The 17531-nt window shown below is 40.7% G+C and overlaps 1 protein-coding gene across 20 annotated transcripts in view; it reads right to left on the bottom strand.

The window, feature by feature from the left end:
• The window catches only part of MICAL3 (microtubule associated monooxygenase, calponin and LIM domain containing 3), a 756715-nt gene that overhangs the window by 427299 nt on the left and 311885 nt on the right, over nt 1-17531 (bottom strand). For all 20 annotated transcript variants that reach the window (XM_029599822.1, XM_029599821.1, XM_029599828.1 and 17 more), the window contains 2 exons: nt 5972-6168; nt 3426-3538 (listed from right to left, as the gene is read on the bottom strand). In XM_029599822.1, the coding sequence (XP_029455682.1) occupies nt 3426-3538; nt 5972-6168 (310 nt within the window). The remainder of the gene's footprint in view (nt 1-3425; nt 3539-5971; nt 6169-17531) is intronic.

The raw sequence follows: 17531 nt of genomic DNA, 5'->3' as shown, positions 1-17531 counted from the left end.
TCTCTCCCTCACCAGTCACTGTCACCACTTCTCTGCAGATCAATCTCTCTCACCATTCAGTCACCCCTCCTCCACTACATCAGTCTCTCTCTCTCTCTCTCATCAGTTACTGTCACTCCTTCCCACAGATCAGTTTCTCTCTCACTCTCCAGTCACTGACACCCTTTTCCCCCTACCAGTCTCTCTTTTTCAGTCATTGTCCTCCCCAGACCTATATACTCTACTCTCTCCTCTAGAGCTCTCCAGAAGCAGGGAGGAACTGGAGTACCATTTGGTTAAATTCAGATGTTGTCAGGCTCCAGTGGAAGTTTATTACCAGCTCTCCCCAGTGCTGCTACTGAACAGCAGGGCATGCAGATCAAAGCTGTGCTTATACCAGGTCTCTTGTGGCTGTTTGTTTCCCTCTGGCCATTGTCCCGCCCCAATCTCTGGTCCCTGTTTGCTGCCTCAGCTCTTCCAACCCTCCGGTTGTATGGCCATGGCCCCGTCTCCTTCCCTGTGCTCTTCCTTTTCCTTAGGCTCCCACAGAGCCATACACTGAACAAGAGAGGAAACCTCAATGGGGAAACTGCAGTTCGGCTGACAAATGAATACCTATGCTGCTCACCAACTTCTTAAAAATAATAATGCAGCTGTCGCCTTAACCAGATTTTTTTTTACTTACATCCTGCAGGGACAGGCACTAGGGCAGCGCAGCGTCAGCACACAGTACAGGCTGCAAATGGCATCGGCACAATTTGAGCTGGGCAAGACGAACTAACAAGGCAAGGGAACGTCAATCGCATCTTCACTTCAACCCTGCCGCCTGCTCAATGAAAAGGTACAGCACGAGGCAGAATAAAGTGGTGAGCTTGTGCACCACAGTGACATTGGACGCTAATGCTGCACCTCTGTTTTGAAATCTGTGCTGTACTGCTAACGTGAGGCAGTCGCTGCAGGAATTTTTTTTAATGTTTTTATTGGAGGGGGAGCATTTTTTGCTGCCTCAAAATTCTGCCGCTTGAAGCAGTTGCCTCACCCTGCCTCATTATAGAACTGCCCCTGGTTATGGCTTAACAACCCCAACAAAATAACCCCTCATACCAGGTCATGCATTCCACGGAGGACTAGATCTAAAGTAGCTGCCCCTCTCATCAGTTCTAGGACCAGCTGCTCTAAAAAGCAGACATTTATGACATCTAGAACCTTAACCTCTCTAGCATGTCCCCATGTCCCTGAAATGCCTAGAATGTCTGTATCCTTGTATGTTGCCATATTTTATTTTTTATTTATTATTTTTATATACCGACATTCGGTCTGAGATATCACATCGGTTTACATTCAGGTACTTCTGATTCCAATCTTACTGCTCAGACTTCTGGCATATGCATGCAAACACTATGAAGTAATTTTTGTACGTGTACTTTCATTTCTCTTTGTAGTCACAACCTGCTTGTTAGCAAATGATACAGGTAGTTTACAATCATTAATATCTGGTCACTCCCTGTCTGCATCCATCTCGGCTACTTCAGCCTTAAATACAATCTCTCTACTAAGATATTCTAACATTCCTGTTTTGCAAGTATCTTTGGAAGACACTAAGTAGCTCTCAGCTTTCCCCATGTTCTCATTTAAAAGCTGCTCTATCTCCTTTTTAAATGTTAGCCAGAGTGCAACCAAGCTGTAGGCGCTAAGGTGGAGACCATTCCATCAAAATGTGTTTCCCCTTCCCTAGAATGTTCCCCCATTTCCTAACAAACCTAAAATCCTCTTCTCTGCACCATCATCTCATCCACTCACTGAGACTCTGGAGCTCAGCCTGCCTCTGGGGGTCCTGTTCGTGGAAAGGGTAGCATTTCTGAGAATGCAACTCTGGAGATTCTGGATTTCAGTTTCCTCAGTACCTAAATTTAGCCTCCAGTACCTCCCCTACTGCACCTTCCTATGTCATTGTTATCCACATGTAGCATGACAGTAGGCTCCTCCCAAGCATTCTCTAAATTCACATCAAGGTAGCACATAAGGTCTGCTATCTTCACATCTGTTAGGCAAGTTACCAAGTGATCCTCACACCCCCCCCAGCCACCCAGTTATCTACATTCCTAATGATCAAGACACCTACTATAACAGCTGTCCTAACTCTTTCCTCCTGGGTGCATAGCCCTGGAGACACATCATCGATGCAACAGGATAAAGCATCACCTGGAGGACAGGTCCTAGGCTATAGGATCACTTCGTGCCATACCAAGATAATGACTTTCTACCAGAGACCTTGCTCCTCCAAAGCAGCGCTAGAACATTCCACTATGACCCTGAAGGTCTCTTCTAGCTAACTCTGTCTGCCTCAGCTCTTCCAGGTTTGCCACTCTAATCAGATATTGGACTAATTTCTCCTAGAGCCAGGAGTTCTTTGCATTGGGTGCACACATACAACCTTTCACCAACAGGCAGATAATAAATCATACATGTGGCATCCCGCTGCAAAAGACTGGATAGGCCCAACTCTTCGGTCTGCATCTTAATTTTATTGAGCTACTAAAGTTTTAAAAGCTGATTAAGGAGTAGACACGCCTCTCAATTTAAGGGTTTTTAAATTATTTGATGCCTTTTAAATCTAAGATTTTTAAGTTAATAACTAGGTGATTTGGTAGTTTGTGAATGACCAGCAACAACACTAAAATTAGTCAATTACTCAAATCAGGGTTAACTTTATGTTATTCTAAATCATTAATTGACTTAATTTGAACGCTGTAGGAACGCGGTTGTGATGAACCTTGTCTCTCGGTAATACGTTGTATAGCTTCGTGTACTTGTTTTGCTCGTAGCATGATACCCTGTATAATAATTCCTCGCTTTAAGATATAATTAATGTTATTATAGCTAAGATACCCCTATATATACTCCCTGTTCTTTTTACATATATGTTCTCTTGTATATATTTTTACACATCTTGCGATTGTTCATTGTAAGGGCCATGCCCATAAGTTCTCAGTTGTATATAAACCGATACGATGTGCAAACGGCTATCGGTATATAAGAAACTCTAAATAAATAAATAAATAAATAAAATAAATAAGATTTTCCTCTTTCCTTGGGGGGGGGGGGGGGGGGGGAGAGGGAGTTATCTATAACACAAAATAGTGACCAGGTGGGTGGGAATTAAACTAGTGACTAGTTGTTCAGCAACCAGTACTCTCACCTTTTCAGATCATCAAGTGATCTTTGCACACTCACAATTCTAATACCAGTCTTTACTAGCTCACAAAATTATTCTAAAGTCTATTCTCCCTAAATACGCACAATTCTTAACATTTGAAAACAAATACTAGCCTTAAAATATAATCACACAATATACATTGCAATGTCCAACATTACCATGCAATGAGAACATGCATTAACCGTACAGAGAGGGGAGATAGTTGTATTATAATACCCCATTACTCTACCTTTGGAGTACGTTTCCGTGAAATAGTCTGTCCCAGTTTACTAAGGAAGGAGATAGGAGACTTGGTGCTTGCAATCAGTGCAGCCTTCTCATCTACATTAAGGCTTGTATTCTCTGCAAGAATATAATAAAATAATCAAACACCATAGAAACTTCTCAATGTCAATTCCCATGTAATAAAAAGAAACATGGAAAGATTTTGGCCACAAAACGAAATTAAATTCTATTGTAACAAATATTATCATCCCTTTTTCACTTTTACATAAGTAGTCACTGTTATATTTCTGAATTTTATGAACTGATAATATTTTGTAAGTTATTTAGAGTTTGCTTTTCAGATGCCAGATAAGGAGGACTTAACCAGCTAACTAGTGGTCGAATATCCAGTTATATTCAACAGCCACTAGATAGCCGATAAGCCACTTATCTGGCTATCTGGTTAGCCAGATAAATTGTGGGTGGGCAAGGGGCAGAGCTACTTAGCTGGATAAGTAGCGAAATTCAGCCTCAGGCGGATAACTTATCCAGCTAAGTTAGACGTGCTCAAAGAATTATCCGTCTAAGTACTGATTTCTATGTGGATATTCAGCAGAATAGCCGTGCTCTGAATATCCCATCTAAGTTAACCAGTTATGTCTACCCAGCTTAGACAGCTGGCTAGCTTTTGAATATCTACCCCTAAGAGGTGTTTATGGTTGTTCTTGTTTAATCACTGAGATCAATGGGGGACCCCCCTACCATTTTCCAGTAACTGCCTATCGTTTATTTTTTTAGATCCAGCAATTTCCTCCTGCTTCTTTGGGCTTCCAGCTCAACTTGAACCATAGCTGGGATCTGGCACCAGGAGCCTTCATTCACAACTAACTGAGGATTATTTCTCCTATTTTATATCCCGCCTTCCAACTCCCTCAGCCTAGTCATTGTAGCAACAGTCTTCAGACAGGGGAGACACACTAGGGCTCCCTCTAGAAGTCTGAAATCCTGAACCCTAAATCCAGCAATTAGATGTTGTCATCGCACAATAACTAGGGTTCCCTCCCATCCAGGGGCTGCGAATGCTGTCTGCAGCATTCCTCAGCAGCACCGTAAAGCAGAACACCCAACCCGGGAATCAAACACAGGTCCTCCACGTGGCAGTGTACACTTCCTACCACTGATTCACTCAGCCAGCCCTGCCCATGATCTTTTTCTTTTTTTTTAATCTGTTTTATTAAGTTTATAGATAAGATAACAGTGCATTCATATAGCATACAATTTGTTGCTGTTGCATACCATACAGTAAGAAAACAAATACAAGAAACTATGGAACCCTCCAATGTTCCCTTCCCCACCCTTCCCTTATCCATCAGCAATATTATGAAGAGACTCAAAAGTGTGAATCAAAAACAAAGTCTCTCAAAAGTCATTCAGAATTTGGCTGTGAGCTGTATGAGGAAGTCTAGTGATATACGGAAGCCATATGTCCAGAATCTTTTTTTTAATCTTTCTTGGGTGAGACATTCGACTAGACATCTGTTCTATAACTAATAAGTTATGAATTTTGTTTCTTGAAAAGGTAATAGGAGTTTCCGATGTTCTCCAAAGTGTAAAATATTAAGTCTAGCCAGTAGGAAAACCTTCCTGACCCATAATTTCTGCGATGCAGAGCACAGAACATCTGACCGAATGTCACTAAAGAAAGCTGAAGAGGCATCAAGTATTAAATACTTCAAAAGTACCCATTCTGCATAGGCAAAGACTCCCTTTCAAAAAAGCCGCATTTTTGCACAGACAAAAAGAATATCCAAGAGTCCCTTCTGATAAAGAATAGTTAATACAAGAATCTTGAGTCCGAAATATCCGCCAAATAGGCTTGTCTTTCTAAGATGTATGCTCTATTCAAAAATTTAAATTGTGTTTCCCGCAATTGTACATTAATTATGAATTTGTGCAATTGTACAAAATAATTAATAAAAGTCATAATGGGTGACAAATTCCTGTTTCCATTTGTCCTATATATCTTCTCTTGTCCATGTACCATCTAAAGTGCATAAAGGTTTATATAAAGAAGATATTGTTCACCTATTTGGGTTATCAATGTCAAACCATTCTTGTATTAACAACCATTTATCCCCAGTTAAATCCATTCTATTCAAAGATAATACATGATAATGAGCTTGAATATAACTAAAATAGTCTCTCTGCCATATTGAAGAGCCCCCATATTTCTGGAAATGTAGAAGCTTTTCCCTCAGGTTTCATCATTTGTCTTATTAATTTCAAACCCTTCTATTTCCAATCAGAAAAATTCCTAGAAGCAATATCCAAGGGAAACATGCTATTACCTATAAAGGACAAGAATGGTGAAATTTTATGATTTAAGTGACATATGCAGGTTAACCAATGCCATGTTTGTCACATTGGAATAAGCAAACGATCTGCCAAATAAATAAGCAATTGGGTTTTAGTGATATACAAACACCATCCACAAAAATAAGGGATCTTTTCCTCTTCATCAGACTCATCTCCTACCTCATTCTCAGAAAATTTACTAGGCCAAGCCCTTACCTCCAGAGAATGTGGTATCCTTGAACATCTCATAGAACTGTGTTAAGTACATCACCATAGAGAGCTTGTCTGGCTCTCCTACCGATGCCATCTCCTTGCCAGTCATGATAGGAGAGATGCCAAATTCTTTTTCCGCAATGTCAAAAGCTAGTTGATTATTCTTCTCTACATTGTGTTCATCCAGAGAATCAAAATCTCTGCAAGGGAAGCAAATTCACAAGAAAAACAAGATATGATGAGAGGCAGGAGTTTCTATGCTTAATTTTATTTTCTAAAATAATTTCACTTTTTGTAACAAAAGATACCAATTTCCTAAATTTCATATTTTAAGGAACTTTCAACCCTGACACAAAGTCACTACATTTTTTGACATTTAAGAGACAGCCTCTCTAAATAAAATACACTATATTCCAAAGTATAACAAGCATTGGATAGCATGGATCGTAAATATAGTAGTTATGAATTTTTTTTAAGGATGGCATATCTCAGTTTATTTTCACCTAAAATTAAGAACTAAAGTCTTATAAACTGCGGTACTCTGCCACATAACGCCTTTTCACTACACTTAACACCTACTCGGGGTTTACCCTATGGTCACTCGGATGTTACTACCAAGCACTGCTCAGGTCTGTCTGCACCTGAGCACGTGCCCCTACAATGGCAGCCTCCCACCTGCCAACTGGGTTACTGCTTACCTCTATTCAGATACCTTGCCCATAAGCTATTCCCTGGTGGTTTCTAAGGATACTGAGAGTGCACATAACACAGGGGTGTCAAAATTCTTGGAAATGCACCTATAGAACAAATATAGATACTTCTGGGATCATAAATCAGTTCATGACAAAGAGCAAATAAATTAAGGAGTTTATTTAAAAAAAAAGAAAGAAAAAAGCAGAAACAATGAATGGAAAAAAGATCAGTTGTAAACGGTAACAGGTAAAAACTAGGATTCGCTTAATAAAAACTGAATCGAAACATGCTGCTAGTGCTAACATTTAAAAAGGAGATAAGAGTAGATTTTAAAATAGATGACGAGGGACCGCAGACAGTGCATTGTTCAGTGTGAGGTACCTTCAAAGGATACTGGCATAATGGGCAAGTTAGACATTTATTTTAATATCCCAATAGATGTTATGATAAAGGCAAAAGTAGCCCAGGTGCCTTTAAATAAAGAACTGACAGCAATAAATTATTCCAAACTACTCATTTCGCCTGCTAGGCAGGCTGTGAATACAATTTAAAACAAACACTCCAGATTGTCTGTATTCAAATGCCAGAAGTCTAAAAAGTAAGACTGAAGAATTATACATTATGGCACTGAATGAAGATCTAGACATAACAAGCATTTCACAGAGCTAGTGGAAGGAGGATAGTCAATGGGACACTGATAAGGGGGTACATATATCAAAATAAGGCAGGTCAGAATGGTGGAGAGGTGATGCTATATATTAAGGATGACAGAATCAAACAGGATGAAAGTCCTGCAGGAAACAAAACACACTTGTGAAATGTCTATGGATAGAAATTCCCTGTGTGATGAGGAAAAGCACAGATTTGGAGGTATACTTCCATCCTTCTGGCCGGGATGAAGAGACAGAATGAAATGTCAATATAAATTAGGAAAGTTAACAAATTAGACAACAATAATGGGGGAGATTTCAATTGCCCCAATAAAGGACAGTGTAACCCCCCTTTCTGATGGAGGGTCCCTGATGCAGGGACTACAGCAAAGTCCCAAGCCCGTTTTTACTTTCCCAGACCCTCTCACATTCTCAAGCACCAAGCTTCAGCCTGACAGGGAGGAGGTCTGAGCCTCTGGGGCCCTAGGTGCTGTGGTGGGATTACCAGGCTGCACAGATGCTCTCATTCTTTGTTCGATGCTCGCAATGAGGAGGTCTGCTGATGCAAAGGGGTGCACTGGAATAAATGCTCAGAGTTCAAGGTTGGCGGTAAAAATAAATAAATAAATAAACGGTTTTACTTCAACTTAAAAAGGAGTATCCAGGCTAGAATTCCAAAAATCATAAATAGTATGAGAAAAATACACTTGTCTCTGTCCAGAGTGCCTCTTTTGATGACTCTGTGTCCTGGTCCAAAATGCCTTTCTCCAGTAAGGGAAGGTAAATTCTCCTCTAGCTCAAACATATTCCAGGGGTGATAGAAAAATTCTCCCCAGGTTCAAAAATACATAAAATCGCCAAAACAGGGATTCAGTCCTTCCTTCCAGGGAGCCCTCCCTCTCAGACAGGAACCAATTCAAACTATCTAAAAATCACTCTCAATCTTCTCCAAAAATTTCAAAGGAGTAATGCGCAAAAACGCAACATACTATCATAGCAATTTCACCGGGCAACAATGAAAGTTACTGACCTAAAAAGGTCCTACTCTGTAGTATCTTGATGTGCTGAACACAAATATGACCATGAAGTTTTTATTGGCTCTCGTTTTGAAGATATTTAATATAGTTCACTTTCTATGTTTAGTCATGTAAATTTATCCAGTAGGACTGTAAATAAGCCTAGAATGATGTAATATTGCATCATATTGCATAATACCATCATGCACACATCATCCAGAGCTTATTACATCATTTTCTGATGCAATGCAGTTCTGCTGCCATGCTGCTGCTGGGTAAGCTGACGTCAGCAGTGTACTATATGAAGCCCAGTCAGAAAGGGTGAGCATTTGAAATATTCATGCTGGCTGACTACTGCTGGACACTCCGCAGAGATGCTCCCGAACAGGTGTACAAGAGACAAGCAAAGAAATTTAAGACGTAGTCTATGACTTCATTTTTCAAATGGTATTAACCGTAGGTCTCCTACTATTGGCATACAATTCAAGATGTAATTATATTATTGCATATTACAAAACAACTAGAGCCAATTTTGCATTTTCACAGTCACATTCATGTTTAGCACGTGGAAATGTATAAGAATTGACTAATTTCATTTCCGTAACATGACTTTTGTGAAAATTTGTTGCCCAGTTTTCAAAAGCTATTTACTTAAAATGCATTTACACAAGCAAAACCCAATTTTAAGCATGTAAATACTTTTTAATATCAGGCCCCTAAGTCTCCAAAAACCTGTTCCCTCGTCTAGGCCTTGAGGGCCTATTCAAAAATCTCTTACTATGAGATCCTTCCCTCTGCAATATCTCCTAACCCTCTGACTATTGCACATGCTCAGTGGCTATTTATACCACTGAAGCCCATCCCAAAAAGAGGATGTCACAAAAGCTGGGGTGGTGCAGGATATGCAAAAAAACAATCTACAAAATCCCAAAATGATTACTGGATAAAATATTTGTGCACTTTCCAATCCCCTCTACACTGGGTAAATATCTCATCAGGACATGCCAGGGAAGTAAAGTGTCTAGAATGCTATAAATGACCACTTCATAGAGCAGCTAGTCCTGGAACTGATGAGAGTGGGGGAATCCTCACTAGGATGTAGAATCTGATGTTAGAGATTGGGTAGCTTGGCAACAGTGATCATAACAATTACATTTATGAATCACAGAAGGGAGGATATTAAAGAAAACTTTGGCAGGTAGCATTTCACTTTAAAAACTGAGACTCATAAAATGAGGAAAATAGTAAAAAAAAAAAAAAAAAAAGCTGTTGCAAAGGTTAAATATTTGCTGCTTAAAAACACCATTTTGGAAGTCTGGTTAAATAGTGAGATAAAGAGCTACTAAACTAAAAGGACATTTTTCAACAACTGAAAAGTGGAGCCAAATGAAGAAAACAGGAAAGAGCATAGACACCAGAAAGTTAGATATAAAGAATTAATAAAGCAGGCCAAAAGAAATTGAAAAGAAGCTTGCCAGAGGCAAAAACCCAAAATAAAAATGTTCATGTATGGTCAAAAAAAAGGAGCCTGTGAGGGAGCTGGAAGAACTGCGAGAAGACAAAGGGGTAAAAAAGGGGCACTCGGGAAAGACAAGACCATAAAAAAAAATTCTTTGCTTCAGTCTTCATTGAGAAGGGAATACATGCCAGAAACTCTTAGGGGCCGATGTAATAAGGTGCTGTGAAGCTGCCACGGATTTGTACACGCATTTTCCCGTGCAAAGCCCTATACAGGGATGTGATAAGACTTTTGTGCGCGGGGAAAAAAGCGTGTATGAACGCACTTACGGACCCGCGGTTTTTCTTGCCCGAATACAGGCTAATGGCATGCAAAGGAGGCGATTACCTAATCACAGGCATTGCAGGGAGCCGCACGAATGCATGTGCAGGTTTTTTACAGACATGGTCAGGGCACGAGTTAAGTGTCAGCGCCGATTCAGGGGTCCTATGTCGGCATCAGAGTGTCCTGAAAACCACCTAGCTGAGCACCAATCTCAGCATCCGAGTGGCCAGCTTAGCTAGGCGCCTTTCTGGGAACCTGATCATATGGATTTGCAACCAAGTAAGCACCTAGCTCAGCATCTGAGCAGCAAGATTAGCTAGGCGTCTTTCTGGGTGCCAGAGAATCCATATTCGCTCCCAGCTGAGGGCCTATGTCAGCACCTGATCATCTAGATTGGTGCCTGAGCACCTAACTCGCTGCTATGCCCGTGTGAATTAGCATCCATGAAAATATTTGCCATGTTTTCTGCAGCACAGGTATTGACCCGTTCGCTCACTCGATTTTATGCGCGGATTTTGAGGGCGGATGTGGACGCTTATTACATAGGCCTTTACTGCACTTAGGTACACGGATTTCTGCGCACAAATCATTTGCATAATTTATTTTTACATCCATCAAAAGCAGCAGCTTCAGCCATGCGTGGTGATCAAAACCCCCGCTCATAATTAGCACCAGTTTTGCCTTTGTGAGAGCGCATGGCAGGTTCTTTGCACAGAGCAAGATCTTTACACATTTAAGCTGTCAGTATGAATGTGCTTGTTTTAATCTCATCAATTTAGTCCACTTTTCTCTGAACAATCTCCTTTTAGCTTCAACGTCTTCTTAAGTATGCTTCATGTGACCCAGTATCTTCATATGGATCCCATGCTCCTTGACTTCTGTTATTTTTTTGTCATTTTCATGGTGAGGCCATGGCATGCATCTAGGACTCAATACACAAATGTCTCCATGGCGCCCCTGCACCAAATATATATTTCGATAATGTATGTTGCTGGGTATAGGGGATAACCCCCTATTTCTGATGCATTCTAGAGCTGATCAGCTATATTGCTTATGACATCATCCAAGGAAACTGTGGCATTTTCTTGACCCACAATGTTGTGGGGCTTGTCACATCTCTGTTTCCAGTGGACATTTCAATCTCCTGATATTTGTCGATTCAATCCCATGTTGCTGGACTTTTACTGTGTTAGTTTTGCCTCACTGAGTAGCTCCTTGTTTCCTGTGGCAATCTCAATTATCTTTATAGGACTGCATAATGCCACTCCACTGCAACTATATTTCCAGGTTAAACCATCTGCATTTCCTTGAATAATTATTGCATATCATCTTGGTTTTCTGATGTGTGTGCCTGAGCCTGGAAGCCAGTGTGGAGAGGGCGGCTGGCCCAGAATCCTTTGCTATCTTAGCTTATGTGGCCTCCAAGTGACTTATTGAGCCTGACCTGCAGGAATTCCCAGGACACCTGGGCAAGCAATTGAAGCTGGCGCCACATCGTGATGCCTAATTATAGCGTCACACAAAGCAGAAGGCAACAACTGGAAACTTCAGGCTATACTGTCACAATAAGAGGCACCATTTCCAGGGGCATCTGTAAATACAGCCTAAGATATAATTGCCCTGAATAGCAAGATTCTAACAGAACAAAGGACTATCTAAAGAGTGATGGTAAATGGGCCCTACCTTGGAGAAATACTCAGGGTAGCTTAGGGATGATCTTATAATGCTGGTGACATGACAACCAATGTAAATCATTCTCTGGGTAGTCACGCACTTCTAGAATTTTCTAACCTAGTCCTATATTGTATTTTACCTATAAAAGAAGGATCAGTTCATATACACGATGAGATACTGGTAGCCAGTTTGTCAGGGAAATCGCATCAGCATCTCCCAAGAACACTTATATTGATCAATAAAAAAATTATGCTTTCTACAAAATCTAAGTGTTCTTGTATCATAAGAACATAAGAACATAAGAAAATGCCATACTGGGTCAGACCAAGGGTCCATCAAGCCCAGCATCCTGTTTCCAACAGTGGCCAATCCAGGCCATAAGAACCTGGCAAGTACCCAAAAACTAAGTCTATTCCATGTAACCATTGCTAATGGCAGTGGCTATTCTCTAAGTGAACCTAATAGCAGGTAATGGACTTCTCCTCCAAGAACTTATCCAATCCTTTTTTAAACACAGCTATACTACCTGCACGAACCACATTCTCTGGCAACAAATTCCAGAGTTTAATTGTGCGTTGAGTAAAAAAGAACTTTCTCCGATTAGTTTTAAATGTGCCCCATGCTAACTTCATGGAGTGTCCCCTAGTCCTTCTACTATCTGAAAGAGTAAATAACCGATTCACATCTACCCATTCTAGACCTCTCATGATTTTAAACACCTCTATCATATCCCCCCTCAGTCGTCTCTTCTCCAAGCTGAAAAGTCCTAATCTCTTTAGTCTTTCCTCATAGGGGAGTTGTTCCATTCCCCTTATCATTTTGGTAGCCCTTCTCTGTACCTTCTCCATCGCAATTATATCTTTTTTGAGATGCGGCGACCAGAATTGTACACAGTATTCAAGGTGCGGTCTCACCATGGAGCGATACAGAGGCATTATGACATTTTCCGTTTTATTCATCATTCCTTTTCTAATAATTCCCAACATTCTGTTTGCTTTTTTGACTGCCGCAGCACACTGAACCGACGATTTCAATGTGTTATCCACTATGACACCTAGATCTCTTTCTTGAGTTGTAGCACCTAATATGGAACCCAACATCGTGTAATTATAGCATGGGTTATTTTTCCCTATATGCATCACCTTGCACTTTTCCACATTAAATTTCATCTGCCATTTGGATGCCCAATTTTCCAGTCTCACAAGGTCTTCCTGCAATTTATCACAATCTGCTTGTGATTTAACTACTCTGCACAATTTTGTGTCATCTGCAAATTTGATTATCTCACTCGTCGTATTTCTTTCCAGATCATTTATAAATATATTGAACAGTAAGGGTCCCAATACAGATCCCTGAGGCACTCCACTGTCCACTCCCTTCCACTGAGAAAATTGCCCATTTAATCCTACTCTCTGTTTCCTGTCTTTTAGCCAGTTTGCACTCCACGAAAGGACATCGCCACCTATCCCATGACTTTTTACTTTTCCTAGAAGCCTCTCATGAGGAACTTTGTCAAACGCCTTCTGAAAATCCAAGTATACTATATCTACCGGTTCACCTTTATCCACATGTTTATTAACTCCTTCAAAAAGTGAAGCAGATTTGTGAGGCAAGACTTGCCCTGGGTAAAGCCATGCTGACTTTGTTCCATTAAACCATGTCTTTCTATATGTTCTGTGATTTTGATGTTTAGAACACTTTCCACTATTTTTCCTGGCACTGAAGTCAGGCTAACCGGTCTGTAGTTTCCCGGATCGCCCCTGGAGCCCTTTTTAAATATTGGGGTTACATTTGCTATCCTCCAGTCTTCAGGTACAATGGATGATTTTAATGATAAGTTACAAATTTTTACTAATAGGTCTGAAATTTCATTTTTTAGTTCCTTCAGAACTCTGGGGTGTATACCATCCGGTCCAGGTGATTTACTACTCTTCAGTTTGTCAATCAGGCCTACCACATCTTCTAGGTTCACCGTGATTTGATTCAGTCCATCTGAATCATTACCCATGAAAACCTTCTCCATTACGGGTACCTCCCCAACATCCTCTTCAGTAAACACCGAAGCAAAGAAATCATTTAATCTTTCCGCGATGGCCTTATCTTCTCTAAGTGCCCCTTTAACCCCTCGATCATCTAAAGGTCCAACTGACTCCCTCACAGGCTTTCTGCTTCGGATATATTTAAAAAGTTTTTACTGTGAGTTTTTGCCTCTACAGCCAACTTCTTTTCAAATTCTCTCTTAGCCTGTCTTATCAATGTCTTACATTTAACTTGCCAATGTTTATGCTTTATCCTATTTTCTTCTGTTGGATCCTTCTTCCAATTTTTGAATGAAGATCTTTTGGCTAAAATAGCTTCTTTCACCTCCCCTTTTAACCATGCCGGTAATCGTTTTGCCTTCTTTCCACCTTTCTTAATGTGTGGAATACATCTGGACTGTGCTTCTAGAATGGTATTTTTTAACAATGACCACGCCTCTTGGACATTTTTTACTTTTGTAGCTGCTCCTTTCAGTTTTTTTCTAACAATTTTTCTCATTTTATCAAAGTTTCCCTTTTGAAAGTTTAGCACGAGAGCTTTGGATTTGCACACTGTTCCTTTTCCAGTCATTAAATCAAATCTGATCATATTATGATCACTATTGCCAAGCGGCCCCACCACCGTTACCTCTCTCACCAAGTCCTGTGCTCCACTGAGAATTAGATCTAAAATTGCTCCCTCTCTCGTCGGTTCCTGAACCATTTGCTCCATAAAGCTATCATTTATTCCATCCAGGAACGTTATCTCTCTAGCGTGACCCGATGATACATTTACCCAGTCTATATTGGGGTAATTGAAGTCTCCCATTATTACTGCACTACCAATTTGGTTGGCTTCCCTAATTTCTCTTAGCATTTCACTGTCCATCTCACCATCTTGACCAGGTGGACGGTAGTATACCCCTATCACTGTAGTCTTCCCTGATACACAAGGGATTTCTACCCATAAAGATTCAATTTTGTATTTAGTCTCATGCAGGATGTTTATCCTGTTGGACTCTATGCCATCCCGGACATAAAGCGCCACACCTCCTCCCGACTGCTCCTCTCTGTCATTGCGATATAATTTGTACCCCGGTATAGCACTGTCCCATTGGTTATCCTCTTTCCACCATGTCTCTGAAATGCCAATTAAGTCTATGTCATCATTTACTGCTATACATTCTAATTCTCCCATCTTACTTCTTAGACTTCTGGCATTAGCATACAAACATTTCAAAGTTTGTTTTTTGATTGTATTTTTATTCTGCTTTTTAATTGATAGGGATAAGTTAGAATTTTTTAGCTCAGGTGAGTTTTTAGTTACAGGCATTTGGACTACTTTTCTAATTATTGGAACCTCACTGTCGGGATGCCCTAATTCTAGTACATCATTAGTATCCTTTAAAGATACATCTCTCCGAACCATGCGCTGCTGAGCGACTGTCGGCTTTCCCCTTTGTTCTAGTTTAAAAGCTGCTCTATCTCCTTTTTAAGGGTTAGCGCCAGCAGTCTGGTTCCATCCTGGTTAAGGTGGAGCCCATCCCTTCGGAAGAGACTCCCCCTTCCCCAAAAGGTTCCCCAGTTCCTAACAAAACTGAATCCCTCTTCCTTGCACCATCGTCTCATCCACGCATTGAGACTCCGGAGCTCTGCCTGCCTCTGGTGACCTGCGCGTGGAACAGGGAGCATTTCAGAGAATGCTACCCTGGAGGTTCTGGATTTAACCTTTCTACCTAAGAGCCTAAATTTGGCTTCCAGAACCTCCCTCCCACATTTTCCTATGTCGTTGGTGCCCACGTGTACCACGACAGCCGGCTCCTCCCCAGCACTGTCTAAAATCCTATCTAGGTGACGCGTGAGGTCCGCCACCTTCGCACCAGGTAGGCATGTTACCAGGCGATCCTCACGCCCACCAGCCACCCAGCTATCTACATTCCTAATAATCGAATCACCAACTATGACGGCTGACCTAACCCTTCCCTCCTGGGCAGTAGGCCTTGGGGAGATATCCTCAGTGCGAAAGGACAATGCATCACCTAGAGAGCAGGTCCTTGCTACAGGATCCTTTCCTGCTACATCTGGTTGGTGCTCTCCCATTATGAGACCTTCTTCCTCCAAGGCAGCACCAGGGCTGCCAGTCTGAAGTTGGGACTGGACTACTATGTCCCTGAAGGTCTCATCTATATACCTCTCTGTCTCCCTCAGCTCCTCCAGGTCTGCCACTCTAGCCTCCAGAGATCGGACTCGTTCTCTGAGAGCCAGGAGCTCTTTGCATCGCGTGCACATGTACAACTTCTCACCGGTGGGTAAAAAATCATACATGTGACACTCGATGCAAAAGACTGGGAAGCCCCCCTCTTGCTGCTGGACTGCTGCCTTCATCTCAATTTTGATCAGTTCCTAGTTAAGTTTTAGGTTGCTATGGGAGTAGGAATGTGTCTAAGTTCCTTTAAATGTATTAGTGAATTCACTATATGTCTGGTAGTGGCCTACTGGGGTCTGATCGAATTCTCAATAAAGTTTTTGTTGATGGGGTTTTTTTTTTTTTTTTTGGGTTTTTTTTTGTGCAAGTGGCACCTGCCTATAAATTAAGGGATGAGCTTGGGGTGGGTGGGCGAGGGGTGGGAGGGTTGGGAATTACAAACAGTCTAACTTTAGTTAGTCAGCCTGAGTGACTCACAGCTCCCTTGATTAACAAATGTTGTTCCCTATTCAAACCTAATCACACTACCTCAACACCTTTCCAAGGTGAGTAACTGAGCTGAAATATTCAACTTTTTTACTTTGGTATATACTGCTCCTAGCTTATTTCTAGCTTCTGGCTACTTTTTTGTTGGGTTTTTTTTTTTTTTTGTGGTTTTTTTTGTTTTTCAATACAATGCACTCAGTTATTTATTAAATAAAACACTTAGCTCTTTAAAAGTCTGGAGGACACTTTAATAGTCAGGCAGACTTTTTAAAAAATAAACACACTACCTACTGCTACCTTATTGACTGACTATTTAAAAATGCAAACAGTCTAACTTGTTTTATTTACTGACTGACTATTAAAGGCACAAACACACAAACACACTAAATAATATTCCCAAATAGTTAACTTTGCCCCAATACTTTTAAAAAAGTCAATGTCAATGTCCCAAGCAAAAACTTACTGATTCCTTTCAGCCACCAGCAAGGTGATCCTCTCCTCTCAGTGTTTCCACTGGAATGTGGGTTACTGAGCTCTTTCCTTCTAATTTATAATGTGCTTCTAAAGTAAATTAGTGCAAAATAATCCCTTAGGAGATGTACACTTCAGTTAGATTTCCTGAGTGACCTTTCAGTTAGATTTCCTGCGTGACCTTTCAGTTAGATTTCCTGAGTGACTCACTGCTGTGCTGATTAACAAAGAATAGCACCTATTCACAAATACACAATAGTACCTATTAACAAAACACACAATCTTCACACTTAGTTAGTCAGCCTGAGTGACTCACAGCTCCCTTGATTAACAAATGTTGTTCCCTATTCAAACCTAATCACACTACCTCAACACCTTTCCAAGGTGAGTAACTGAGCTGAAATATTCAACTTTTTTACTTTGGTATATACTGCTCCTAGCTTATTTCTAGCTTCTGGCTACTTTTTTGTTGGGTTTTTTTTTTTTTTTGTGGTTTTTTTTTGTTTTTCAATACAATGCACTCAGTTATTTATTAAATAAAACACTTAGCTCTTTAAAAGTCTGGA

This window comes from Rhinatrema bivittatum, chromosome 4, assembly GCF_901001135.1.
Source record: "Rhinatrema bivittatum chromosome 4, aRhiBiv1.1, whole genome shotgun sequence".
Lineage (NCBI taxonomy): Eukaryota > Metazoa > Chordata > Amphibia > Gymnophiona > Rhinatrematidae > Rhinatrema > Rhinatrema bivittatum.
Note: the sequence above shows the minus strand (reverse complement) of the source record. Positions and strands in the feature narration are given on the sequence as shown.